The 14,529-nt window shown below is 37.3% G+C and overlaps 1 protein-coding gene across 7 annotated transcripts in view; it reads right to left on the reverse strand.

Annotated features, from left to right (window-relative positions):
- The window catches only part of ANO2 (anoctamin 2), a 245,212-nt gene that overhangs the window by 217,794 nt on the left and 12,889 nt on the right, over window positions 1-14,529 (reverse strand). For 4 of the 7 annotated variants that reach the window (XR_002437744.1, XM_021393589.1, XM_021393601.1 and 1 more), the window contains exons 2-3: window positions 13,267-13,439; window positions 10,035-10,409 (exon numbers count right to left, since the gene is read on the reverse strand). Coding sequence is in view for 6 of the 7 variants with exons in the window: in XM_021393589.1 (XP_021249264.1) it covers window positions 10,035-10,409; window positions 13,267-13,439 (548 nt within the window). In the remaining variant the exon portion in view is untranslated. Of the gene's footprint in view, window positions 1-10,034; window positions 10,410-11,978; window positions 12,361-13,266; window positions 13,440-13,623; window positions 14,458-14,529 lie in introns of those variants that run through there. The other 3 variants (XM_021393597.1, XM_021393608.1, XM_021393618.1) reach the window with 3 other exon arrangements.

The following is a 14,529-nucleotide window of genomic DNA, read 5'->3' on the forward strand; positions in this document are numbered from 1 at the left end:
CCACACAGGTCTCCTGCCACATTTGCTTGATTTCTTGCTCTTAGGTATGCATCTATCATGAGCTTGGAAGAAGTGGTGCTTGAGTGTCAACCAACTCTCTTGGACCCCTTTCATATCCAGTGCTCTAGCCCATAGCATACCTTTAAGTATACAGGTTGAAGAGGTCAGCATTAGCTCTCCTGAAGTCTAGGGTTGCAATTGTACTTATTGCCTTGTTTCTTCCATGCAAGATCCTAAACTCCACTATCTCACGGTCGCTGCATCCAAGGCTGTCCTCAACATTCACATCCCCAACTAGTCCTTCCTTGACAGCATTCCAGTCATGCATTTTAAAACTACTTATTAATCTTTTCTGATACTTTAAATAATACAACAATAACAAAATCAGATTTACATTATAATCAGACCTTTTTATGAAATAATGGGAATTGAGAATTAATTACAAAGAGAACAATAAATTAGTACTAAATAACCATGCTATAATGGAGGATTACCAATCAATTTAACATAAACTACAGCTAATTTGTGGCAGCATGATTAGCTGTCTTTCATAAAACCACCCAGTGGATCTTCATGATAAACTGTGTCTGTCTTGCCAGGGAGCAAGTCTGGTGACTCTATAGAGCGTTATGAAGGAAGATGTGGAAATTATCAACAAATCACAGTTGGACCATGGAACATTTAAAAACATATTTTTCTGTGAAGAAGCTTGCCATTTGGTGCAATATGTGACACAACTCTAAATCAACAAATATTTTCCAGGAAAGCCACTTGTGATCTGTGGCTCACAGGTGGAAAATAAACTGGAGTCCCTTGTGGTGCTAGCTGTGACCTACACTGTCACCGTGGTGCTTTCAAATACCTTGTGCAACAGATCCATTTAAAATTAAGTCCAGTCCTCTAGTGAGCAAAATCAGCTAACTGAAACCAAGCTTTGCCAGCTCTGGGGCAAAATTGAGCCATTTCTTAAGGACAGCATTATTTTAAAATAAGAGAGTGCAAGAGAGGAACAAGCTTCATACAGAAATCTTTGAGAAATTAGCTGTTATAATGCACTAAGTTCTCATGTACATGGATCAGCAGATGCCTTGGACATTATGACTTTGCATAGGCCTGTGGCTGATGATAACTGATGAACAGAAGAAAAGGATGATGGACTGCCTTCACATAGATCAAAGAAAGATATACTAAAGAATGGCAGGATTGATAAAGGTATCAGAGCTGAATGTGGAATGGTAGCTGAAGATACGAGTATAAATGGAGAATCCTGAACAGAGTAGTCCTGTGGTAAGAGTGCTAAGGAAGGCTGATGTGAAGTTATAGTAACAAATACTCAGAGGCCAGAGACAGGTGAGCAGGCCAAATAATCTGTATTGATTAGGTGAAGCAGCGTGCACTGACCTGTGAAAGCTGAGCAGTAACACTGGATATGGGGTAAACACTATCCAGTCAACTCACAGAGACCAGTGACAAACAGGTAAGCTTGCCAGTTTGCATTTACCTGTCCTGCAAAAACTTGACAGTACGTCTACAAAAATAGGCTACCATATAAATATTCCTGGGTCCTACAGTGCAGACTGTGGGCAAATAAATGATTCAGTAGCTTTCTAATGACCTTCAAAAGGGACAAGATCTTTAGGATGCTACTTACCATGATTTCCTAAAAGGGTCCTGTGGCAGTTCAACATATGTCAATGTTAAAAAACAGACAAAGAATGATTATTTAAAGTCTCTAAATTGTACAGAGTATGACAACTGAAAAGAGTGTGAATGTCAACAGTTTTTGAAACAACCATCAGAGAATACTATTTGCAAAAAAAGTGAGAATTACAGCAGATGAGAAAGGTCAGAAAATTATATAAAGAATCACATACAAATCCAGAAAAACTAAATATGATCTTTACAAACTGTACTAGAATTTAATCTTTTCTTCACATAATTACGAAAGATCAGTAGTCCTTCATATACTATGACCAGTTTCAGTGGGAGTGGAGTCTGCAGTCTGATTTCAAGAAACGTCCATAGGATCTGAAGGGATATGCTTTTCACTCATTTGGAAAGGATTAGAAGAAAATAACAGTTGTTAGAACTAGCACTTCAGAAGTGTCAGATTGGATGTATATAAATGCTGTCATATTTTAGATACTATATATTTTATATATATATTGTAATATATTACAATTTACAAATTACATTTTATGTACTACAATATTTTATATATTATAGAATGAAAAAAGACTTTCTGATCTTTAATAATTTTAAATAATTTTCTAAAAATTATTATCAAAGTATAGTATACTAATACAAAATAATTACAATCATAATTATATATACTATACACTATAATATTGTGAACTATATTATATATTATATCCCATATATTGTTTACTAGATATGTCTGTATTTATCTATATACATGTATTCCATACATGTACTATATGCACACACATATTGGTTTAAATTCTCTCTGTCTCACAGTAAAACTGATCTTATTCTCTATTTTTTTCCATCAACATAAACAAAATAAATTTGTTCCTTGTTGCTGCCCTTCTTGCTGTGTTGGTCAATGAGACACAGAATTTTCAGACTCTGACTGCATATTAATTTGCTTTCATACAGGCCAAAAACTCTGAGTGAAGAAGAAGTCACCTTCTCATCTTTGTCTTGTACATCAACAACATAAAATACACAATGATATATGAACTAATATATAGATTTATAATAGCAACATATTAAAATCAGGGAGCACTTCTCTGCAGTGCTGTATCCACTCCCACACAAATTTCCAATGTCTATCACTTACACAAAGGAGTTGCATAAGATCTCTTTTGTTTCCTTCATGTGATGTATGAAACCAAGACTAAAAAGAAATGTCTCCAAATAATAAGAGTTCAAATGGTAGATACTCAGTCAGCAAGCATGTGAAAATGCTTGCTTACTTGGTACCAGAAATTCTTGTAGGACTGCTTTTTACTACAGACAAAGTAGGAAGTTGTCTGAGAATAGTGAAGTCCTATTCTCCCTACTACCAAATCTCCAAAATTCAGGATTTCTTTTTCTGTGAAAGAACAAACTTAGACACACCAGGCAGCACGTACTGCAGCTGGGGGAGTCTTTATCCTGCAACTGCGGAAGTTTCTTCCTCACCCCAATAAATAGCGGTATGCTTTCTGTCCCTTAAAAGGTCAGAAAAGCAACAAATCTCAGGACCCAAATCCCCAAACTATCCTATATTTAACTACATTACTTCTGTGAAACTGCTATTCACTCTGCACTAGTCTAAACAGTTTACAGAAATTATCACCATTTCAGCCTCCAAATCTCTTCCATGGGCTCTTTGGTGACTGCAGTGTAATTGGTGAAGAGCAGCATCACTCAGGGCTTCCTGCACCACTCGTCCAGTTGTCTCCATGGATTTAATTTACAGATTGAAATTTCTGCTACAAACAAGACTACTGACAATTTAAACATCTTTTCATGGATCAACCTGTGAACAAACCAAGCTGGTCTTGTTACTTTTCATCCCTTTCCCCCTGCTGTGTTCTAGCAGAGAAGTATGAGCTGCAGGCTTCTTATCTTTAAAGTAGTTTGCAGAAAATAGAAATAGCTTTTCCAGCAGGTGACAGAACTCAGCACAGTACACTTAGCAAAAAGGGATCACAAGTTTGAGAGGCGACTGCCATTTCTACCAGGCAAATCTATAAAGATAAGCATGTGTAAAATAGGACTGTTTCTTGCCCAGCTCTCATTGTAAATATCACCAAATTGTACACTTCAAATCTTTTATCATCTGAAATTCTAGTTCTTAATGCCTCTATTTCTGAACCTGCAGATGATTTGCAAAATTTATTACTTCTGGCCCAAGAGCTCCATAAACATAATTGATAGCACATAAACTCACTTCAAAGAATCCTCTCAATTTTCTCTAAGTCCCTCGGAGGCCTTTTTGACTAAAGTACCTAATAGCTCAGCATTAAGTGTCTGGATGTTAATTAGAATACACAGAGTGAGTCTGTCTGCCCACTAGTCTATCTGTTTAAGTGACAACACAATAATTAAAAAACAGGACTCATAATGCAAGCTTCTCAACTTTGACAACACAGTCAATCTAGACAATTGTTATCATCAATCAATATTTTAACAGTATTTGAACCACATCCATCTCCCATGAAGCTACTCCAAAATCCTCTCTAAAATTGAGATAAAATTTCTCCTTAAATAGTTAATCATCTTGCCACTATTTTTATCATCTCCACTTCTCTATCACTGTAGACCTTGCCTCATCTGTTCAAACTTGATTTTATAATAGCTGTGTATTACATTTCAGCCCCACACAAGAGCTAAACATGTTTTAGCTAATTAATGCTTCTGTAACTAGGAAAGTTGAAAAATCCCATGAAATATTTATGTAATGGAGATATGACGGGTTCTCCAAGGATTCTCCAAAGAAGCATTGCCATTCTCTTGTTCAGAGTGAGAGAGATGGAGAGTGACTGAAATGTCCGATGACTTCTAGCACAAAGGACCCCACTCTGCTTCCAATATTAGACCACTCTGTATGTTATCCCCTTGGCTTCAGAAAGTGTTCATTAATATGAATAAACATCCTAGAGTCATCAAATATCTCTACCCTCTTATAATTAATGTAACTTATTCTTTGGCTTCCTTCTGCACTTTAGATGAAGCTACATTCTGAGATAACTTATTATGAATATTAAAGTGCCTGCAAGATTCTTCATAGGTACTACAGACTTTTCTTGGATTTACCTGCAAATAACATCGAAAAATTATGTAAAAAGGAACCATTTTTCTAATTACATCCAAATTAAGCAATACCTCTATAATTAAAATCTGAAATGTTTTATACTGAGAAATATTTTGTCAAGGAAAAAACATTCTATTGAAATAAATTAAAGTTTTGGCTGTTGAAATTCCACTTTTCCCACTGAAAGGTATTAACATTAAAATAAACTACAATATGACATAAATTTGATAATCAGTAATATAACAGACCCAAGAAAACAACTCACAGTACAAAAACACAAGTGGGACTGCTCCACAGAAGCATCCTCTACTTGGAATAGTTTACTATGATATTATTTTGATTATTATTGACCATCACCACTGACAGAAGGTAAAAAAATAAAGCCTTGTCCCATTGCCAGAGAGGGAGTACCCCAGTGGGACAAAACAACTACAGCACTATTATTTTTTAATTTAGCCCAAGTGGGATTTTGTGGTTGGTTACTTTGAAGATTTTTTATGAGTGTGTTCTTTGTTTGGTTTGCCTTTTTTTTTTTTTTTTTTTTTTTTTTAAATAAAGCTTTAAAAACATGCCTTGGAATATTAAGTAGAAAAATCTGAACGCCATCAGCACTACTCTTGTCAATAGTGCTGCATAAGCTGATGCACTGAGGACCTCCTCAAGGACTTCCTTGGCTTGAACCATGCAGTGGAATTGCCAGGTCACAGACTGAACCAGTATGTGAGCACCACACTGCCCGGAGCAGGGAAGCCCCGACCCACCCTTCCTCTCTCTCCCTCTCAGGGGTACTTCCAGCCCTGCTTCCAGGAGCATGTATGCACACACAGCTTGCGCAGTATGCTCCCCCTCGTTTTCTGGCACACCAGAGTTCGAACCAGAGAAGGCTGCCTTCCTCAGCTCACACTTTTTTCCAAACTGTTGCTGGGAGGGGTGAGTTAATTCCTCTTTCTTTGATATCTTGTTCTCTAGCGCCTGTATCTCAAGTAAAGGCTCTGTCATCGCCATTGTTTGCTTTACAAACTGTAATGTAGCCAGCATCATTTAATGAGACTTCCTTAGAGTTACACTAGCTCAAAAGTTCCAGTTAGATGAGGTTCTTGAGGGGTAATCTGTACTTGGTTTTAAAAGCATTGTCATGTTATTGTTAAAAGATATTTTCATCTCATAAATGCTATTTAGAAAACTATGTTTCATTTCCCCTGTGCTTGAAAATTATGCACTTTGTCAGAAGGCCAAGTTGCATCTCCAGTGTTTTTTCATTCAATTCGTGCTGTGTTTTTGCCATGCCTAAAGCTGACTGGATACAGTACATTTTACCTTTGCAGTCATTAAGGCAGCAGGGGAAGGGGAGGGGAAAGAGTAAGGGGAAAGGAAAAGGGAAGGGAAGGGAAAACAAACCTCAGAACTGCCTGCGATGTCAATAGTATTTATTGTCCATCCTGAGAATTGAAGTGGAATTTTTTAGGTGGCCTTAAGGTGACCTTATCCTTATACTACTCTTAGATATATCTAATGCAGTGTTTGACCTGTATCACTGCCTGTTAAATAGAGTTCATTTGGAGATGTCTCTCATATCTTTGGCAGCTAACTCGCAAAGATAAATGTGACCTGCTGACTTTTCCTCTGAAATCTACAAAGACATGCCAAAGAATTTGGATTCTGGCACAAGCATCTTGGAAAAGTAGTTTTACTGTGATTTTAACTGTGTTTTATTTTTGAAAGAGAAGAAGCAAATCCTGAAAACGCTTAACACTGCAGATTAGCATAAGTATTTATGGGTGGGGTCATTAGTACAGTACTGTAAAATACAAGCTAGTTAATTCTACAGACATATACAAGAGTCAACGCAAGACTTCTTTTATCTAACTTCGTAATGTCAAACATGCAAGTCACATTATTTTTACTAATACAAACTATGCAAAACAGTAGTTCTTTGCTGCTATCCTGTTGTCAGCTCATCTGAATAGGGAGTTCCCTCTTCTGTTCTACTCTTTCTACCAAATATCAGTTCCACATAGCCCTAAATTACGCTAATTCTACTGTTTTTCTGAGCACGGGCTACACTGGACTTTGGTTTGAAGAGAAGATTAACCAACTAAAGAGCTCCTTTAAACTAGATCTGTCACTTGTGACCCTGACAACATAAATAACATCAATACTGAAAGTAAACATTATCAGTATGTGTTATAACGCATGAATACAGACTAAAAATCAGGTACAACTTCAATAAGGAAGATCGAGAAAAGGTTGTCACTGCTGTTCATCATTCTGTGTGCTCAGTGTCACGTTAGGTGGGGAAAAAGTTGGAATACATCCTCATGGTCTTTGCCTTCATTGTGCGTTTTGCCTTGTACATGCAAAATTAAGTGAGTTTAAAGCAAACAAACAAAAAAAAATCAAAGATGCTATACCAAGAGGCAGAACAAAGTCTCTCTTTGGAGAGAACAGCAGTAAAAAGTGATAGAAAATTATAAGGAAGTTGAAAACTAGACATATATTGCTTAATTGATTTAATAATAAATAGGTGGATTTGAGACAGACAATAATCCTGCCCATTTTTACATAGTCCAAAAAAAGAGTAATTATTCTCTATCCACATACAAATTATGTACCTTCATTTATGTGCTTATGTCTATTCTTTTACCCAACAAATTGACTATAGAAATGAGAAAAGTATCTGTCTCTAGTTATTCAGCATATAAAAACCGTATTAACATTGTATGTTGAAAAACATATTAACATGGAAATTTCCAGGTTTTCAAAAGCATAGTTTTAGAAACAGAATTTAAAATTTTTATGATGATATCCCATGTTCCTAGAGATGAACTTCTTAACAACTAAATAGTTTTAGCCTAGAAAAAGCAGCATCTGGTGGTGTTTCCTGTGAAGTTAGTAGACTGACTAGCCTGATGCAAAAGATGTTGTGCTTAGTTCATTTAAGCTAATAAAGCTTATAGTCTTTACAAAGTAGGGTTAACTGAAACCATAGATTATGCTTCATTCCAGCCACAAGAAGATCAGAGACTATATGAAGTCATTAAATGCAGAATCATTAAATTCTGTATCTGCTAAATCAGAATCAACTGAGCATTAGTCAGTAAATATGTCCTTCATGATTTCCACAGATCTTGTTTATATTTTTGTACAAACAATGGAGTTAGCAAGAACCAGATCTGCATAGGTCTATAAAAGAATATTTTTTTCAGCTGTAGATCCACTATATCACCCAGGAAGGACAGTGCAGAGATAATCACTGAAGATTATGGACATAACAGATTCCCTTTTGCGGTCTCTCTTTCTGTTTCTACTGTTTCATGTAAAAGCAGATACTGTAACAGCTGAAAGAACTAAAACTCATATGCCTCAGGCAGCAAAGAAAAAGGAATTGTGCAAAATCCCTTTTAGCTTCTCAGGAGATCCTAGAGGAAAAAGCTTTCCCTTTTGATTAGATTTCTCATTTATCTGTATGTGTGAGTGAACTATGTACGTACACATACAGGGTTAGAAAAGTGGTGGAACTGCATTTTTATAGTTTTCAAAATAAATATGTTTCCCCATTCAAAAAAAAAAAAAAAGAACATAACTAATGATTTCCTCAGAACTTTGTGGGGAATACTGTGACAAGATTTTTATTAGTCAGACCATTATGACACCGTTTATTACTTTGTGTTTTATTTAGGGATGCCTGCCCTCATTTGGAAGGGATCCAAACCAGAATTTGAATCCCACTGAACTTTGGGTAAGTAAAGAGACAAATATTTGAATGCTTGAGTTTTCAGGTTGTGATGAAATTCAGATCTGAAAGTCTCCAAAAATAGTTGTTCTCATGGGGTTTATGCAATCTCGTTATAAAAATCATTACAGTAAGTTAGTCATATATAAGCAGTTTTGAACCTGAACTCCAATGCTCATTCTAAAAGAATCAGGACCTGAGATCGCTTTTTTCTTTTCAGTGCAGGGATGGCTCAGCTGGGCTATACAGAGAAATACAACCTGCAGATACCTGCAACTCAGCAAACAGAGCAAGGAAAATGGTAAGAGTCAAAAGGCCCTTTTATTCATTTCTATTCCCACCACTGATTCAGTGTGTACATGCTGTGCCAAGTTAGCTAGGCTCAAATTTTCAGATGTAACCTGTGATTTGGTTCACATTTTGGAAATGTTGACTGGTTGCACTGAAAGCAATATGAACTGTACATTCTCAGTACTTATCTTCTGACAAGAAGCCCTAAGTTTTGTAAATTTTCTGACAAAATCAACAGTACCTAAAACTAGGACCCAGCAGGGACTTTTCTTCAACAGACAAAAATATCCATGGCTTTCAAATAAATATCTGTTACTTTCCAGAGGAATAGTAAATGCTCATTGCATCAGCAAGGGATTTGGAAGACCCATGCTCACTGATGTACTGCAGACTGCATCATTACCATAATGTAACTCAACTAGAACTCCAAGCAGATATGACTATAGCACTTTCCAATATGTCATACAAGCAGCGAGGAGTACAATAAAGGATGTGAGGTTCTCATATTGCAGTGTAAGAGCTGTTTATTTTATAGATGGAATGAAGAAAACGACACAAAACTTACATATTATTGGAAGGAAAGTTAAGGGTCACACTGAAAATGAAATATGAAATATCTTGACAACATTCTGTATTCCAGGAAATTACTTAAGATAGCCTTTTTTCATTTTTAAAAATATTGAAATTTAAATACTTTTTTTTTTGAAAAAAAAAAAAGCATTTAATTAATGCAAGCCATAAGGACATTAAGATATAGAAATATATTTTCCACTGAAGTAAAATTGAAATTTCTACTCAATACCACATTAAACAAACAAATATTTCTCAGGAAAAAAAAACTTGACCAATCCTCTCCATCTTCTTTTTGGCTTCACTCCATATTTTAGGCATGTATAAAACAGCTCATACAATTTATTTCTGATGATTCCTAATTTGCAGTTATAGGAACAGCTTTAAATCCTGGGATGTTCAGCACTGAACAGCAGTGAAAAGGTTTAGGGTTAGCTCCTTAAACTGGCTATGAGATACCTCAGGAACATCCTACACATAAGGCATGTGATTCTCTTACTGGTTAACATTAAACCAGGGAAGGAATAAAGATAGACCTGACCCTGATGCAGGGCCACAGCCTGGCTCCTGCTCACCAGTGTTTATGCTCCCTGCATGGCCATCTCATGCAACATGGTGGCCATTACCCATCGGGCACCCAGTGCCATGTACGACACGTAATTTTCTCCCTCTTACCTCAACATCCTTCTCAATTTCCAGTCCTGCTGCCACTAGATTGCATTCATACTCTTCCCTCTGCAGTCGTTTTTCCTCCTCCAGGGTGTCCAGTGGGTCCAGCTCAATCACTTGAGCCTCCTGAGGGGCATGCTGGCCGTTGTCTGGCTGCAGCTCAAGGCAGCCCTTTCTGGTCTCTCCATTTGAAACAATGGCCATGGAGGCTGCCCTTTGCATTGGCCCCGGTGATCCGGCCCCAGGCTGATGCTGGGTGAGGCATTTTCGGTAGTGATAGACTAAAACGTAGTCAACCTTTCTCTTGCTATCTCTGATGTGCATGCCACCCATGGAGTCCATGGCCTCTCCTTGTGTCCCGTCCAGGTAATTGTTTATAATCTGGGAAGGAAATACATGGATGGAAAACCAAAATGTGCAAGGAGAAGCCAGACGTGGTGTCTGAATTTACATAAGTATTTTAAAGCACTAGTTGAGCAGAGTAAAAATTGGAGATTAATTGAGAATACATATCAGCTATAAACTTGTACTCGATAGTTCAGATTAGGTCATGTTGAAATCCTCTGACTGCAAACAAACAAGAGTCCCTAAATATAGCAGCTTAATCTTGCTTCTTGAAATGTGCAAGACAGCTGCCTCTCTGATGTGCTGGTATGGACAAGTATTTCTGTGCTCTCTCTTCGGCCTACATATAAACATGACATAGGAGACCACATCAGCATTATAAAATGGGATTTAAGTTTGGGAAAAAAGGATCACATTACAGTTTGTGACATAGAAAAAGATGAGCTGTGGAGAAAAGTTGGACAGGAAAGGGAAGCAGACAAATTTGCGCAGGAAGGAAAAGAAGAAACTGATTCAAGGTAGAACAGGAAAATGTTCCTTCAAGTAATACCAGGGCAAGAAGGGCAGACCTGGACACAAATTATTTCGCAAATACTAGGGATTAGAGAGAATACAGTTGATGTGTATTTTAATAAGAGAAGAGTATGTGACTGAATAGTAGCACTGCAAAAGGAAATCAATGACTAAAGCCATTAAGACCATCTATGATCTATTCAGCTACCCCTGTGGACTGTCTCTGCCACCTTGTCTCCACCACCTAAATCCTGGCATGGAACTATTTCTATTCTAACCACTGCCACCCCGCCCCTGTGTGGACAGCAAATCTGCAGTACATTTGTTGAACACTGACATTAGATTTTAGGCATTAACTTCCAATTCTTTCACTAAGATAGCTTGTATATTTTCCAAAATTTTTAACAACCACCACATCCAGCTCAATAGCATATCTTAAAACTCTTCACCTAACTCTCTACAGTGTCATTCATTACAGTGACGCCAGCCCTCCAGGGACTAGGGAACTACATGCAAGCAAATAAATAGAATCACACTAATTCAAATCATCAACCCACAACCTAAATCCAGCTATTTTTGGTTCCCATAGGTGTCTATGCAAGTAAAATTTTGACAAGTACTAGTTAAAAATGTCTTTCTCTCCCTTAACTCCCCTTCTATTACATGTACTGGAAGTCCTTCAAAGTTAACCAAACATTCTTTTTGCAATTTTCACATTTGTTAACACAACATGAATACTTCAAGACATTATATAAATACACATATTGCTAATATCACCCAAAATGTTGATTTTCATTGTTTCTCTTCACATCTCAATTTCCCATAAAGTAGCTTTCAGTCACCTTATGTCTAAATATATTTTTCTTTAATATGCACACTCCATCATTTCTTTTCTGAAATTATCACCAGATAATCTGTTCCACATATTACACTTACCACAAACCCATGCATATTGCATTAATACAGTCCCTTTAGGCACATATAAACTTACACTCAGCAATACATTCTGACGGAATATAAATCTACTTGGGAGATAGTATTTTATTGCAATTCCCTATTTCCTAGTTAGATTCATTTTCATAAAGTACTCACAGGCAGTCCATGCAAACCTTCTGGATCCATCTCTGCCACAATGAAGAAAAATATGTTCCAGATTACTAATCTCCCTTCCAGGGAGTTTCACACAGTACAGCACAAAAGTGATAATGTCACTGCTGCCACATTACTGGTGCAATGCAATGCTTAGCTGGGTCAAGAAAAGATGAACTCTAAGCATTCTCTCCTCCCTTATGGGCAAGCGCAGGCAAAGATGAGATTCACAAACAAAACACAGGAGAAGGAACAAGGAAGTTGGAGAACATGGAAAGTTGCTAACAGGTTTTCTTGTTTATTACCTCTCTGCAGCCAGCTGCCACATCCCAGTCACCTGAGAGATCACCATAGCAACATTAGGTGTTGCTGGAGTTACACAAAATAAAAGGATGAGGAGATACCATCATGCCCTTCTCCCTCTCTCCCTCTCCTGTTCACTCTTGCTTTTTCCTCACCACAGACTTTTGGCAGCAAAATGCCATCCCAGTTACTGTGGGCTTCTATTTTTGAGAGAACAATGCAAAATTCCCATAAAATTTTGTGAGAATTTTTTTGCCCTACATTTGCACCACGTCACATTTTGGCACAAGAAGACCTTATTAGAGAGAAAAACATATTAAATAAGTTGCAATGTGCAAAATATTGCTGGAAGAGCCATCAAGATCTTTCCTCTCTCGCAGCCATTCTAGAAGTTAGTGTTCTAAATTACCGTTTTCAGTCCCAGATTCATTGCTTCATAATGTTTCCAAGATAAGTAACCAGCACAGCAAGCAATAAGAAAATGAGAAGATAGGATCAACATTTAATGAGTTCTAATCCTCTAGTAGAAAATATATCACTACATACATACTCCAGGAAATCTCTCTTCTGACAGCAGCTTTGCTAGGAAGATTGTAGTCACTCCACTTCCACTTCCAATCTTGCTCACATAAACACTTGGATATGTGCTGACCCACAGTTTGAAGAGGGATAGCCAATTTTGTTATCAACCTGCAGATCGCAACCTCTCTATTCTTTCTCCAAAGGATTTTGACTCAAGTAAAAAATTAACAAAAAATCTTGGTGATACCACTAGAACACCAATTATTAGGACGCAAATTACAATAAGAAAGACTACTGAACTATCTAAACTTGTAGGATATGTCTATTTTCACTGTCACTTTTCTCAGTACATCTTGAATTTGCCTAACAGAGAAGGAATGCATCATACTCTGCTCATCCTATTCAAAACCTTTTCTTCATCTCGAAGTCATTAGAGGTATCTCAATGAATGTAAAATCCTACTTACAGAACTGCAGTAGGTATCCATACAGCTAGGTACTTCTAAAGATCCACTGATCCTGGTGCTGTGCAAGGAAGACCTGTTTTGAGGAACTGTTAGGTATTTGCCATTGCATCCTGAGAAATTATCTCTTGATGGTGTTGTTGCCTTCTGTCTCTTCAGACTTGAGTGTGAGGAGGCTAGAGGAATGAGAATTAATTAGTGTTATATAAATACTGTTCTTGTGCGGGTAGTTTCCTAAAGGAATAGGAAATAGGACAATTAATGGACACTATTAGACTTCAGATAAGGAACTAGAGTATTTGGAGAGGAATGCCTACAACTGCAGAGGAATAGAGGGTACTGCACTTAGCTCAGTACTACCTTGATTGTTCGGTATCATTTGTACTCCTCCTTTTAGTCACAAAATTAGGACCTAGAAATTAAGTGCACTGCAACTAGCCATGGACCTCCCTCCTGAAAATGAGTAAGCTGTTTGTTATGTGTATTGTGATTGCATCAGGGTTCTATGGGTGAACTATTCGTGCTCCATGGAAACTAAATCACTAGAACTGAAGTAAGTCAAATTAGCTTATGACTTACAACTAGACTTGAAAGGGATGTGTTTCAGTTCTAGTATAACATGATCAAAATCTAGTGCAATCAGATAGAAAGCTGCTGTCTAATAGTCTCAACTGGACAAGTAAGAGTGTGAAATTCTCATAAGGTACATCAAAGTTCATTACTAACTATTTTATTCTGAGGGACTAATGTCTTGAGAATTTTAGTTTTAGGTGTGCTTCCCATCTTCAGTATCAAAAAATTTCATGGCCACAAGGCAGCATAATTGAAGGGGGGAGAGTAGTTGCGTGCCATTCCCTATTCACTACCAGTGCAATCAATAACTACATCTCCTCTGTACAGCACTGTACAACAATGATAGAGAACAAGAATTTTTGACCATAGGCAACAAGTGCAGATAGTCAACAGAATCAGTAACACAGTGCAAAAATAAAAAGTAATGCATACAGAAACTTGTGTAATGTAAAGATGTTTCATACTCTTTCCCCCTCTAGTGGTACCATAGCTGTAAATGAAAATTGCCTGATTTTTACCCATAGTTTCTTTGAGATGCTTATGGGGTTCAGGAATTACAGCTTGGTCTTTTGTTGTAATAGGCGGTTGCGAGGATACGAGGTGTAACGAGAAAGGCCCCCTCCCCAAAGGAATAGGGACAAGTTGACCAAAGAATGTACCCGTGACGCAGGGAAAATGGCAAACTAAGATGAT

This window comes from Numida meleagris, chromosome 1 (assembly GCF_002078875.1).
Source record: "Numida meleagris isolate 19003 breed g44 Domestic line chromosome 1, NumMel1.0, whole genome shotgun sequence".
Classification (NCBI taxonomy): Eukaryota; Metazoa; Chordata; class Aves; order Galliformes; family Numididae; genus Numida; species Numida meleagris.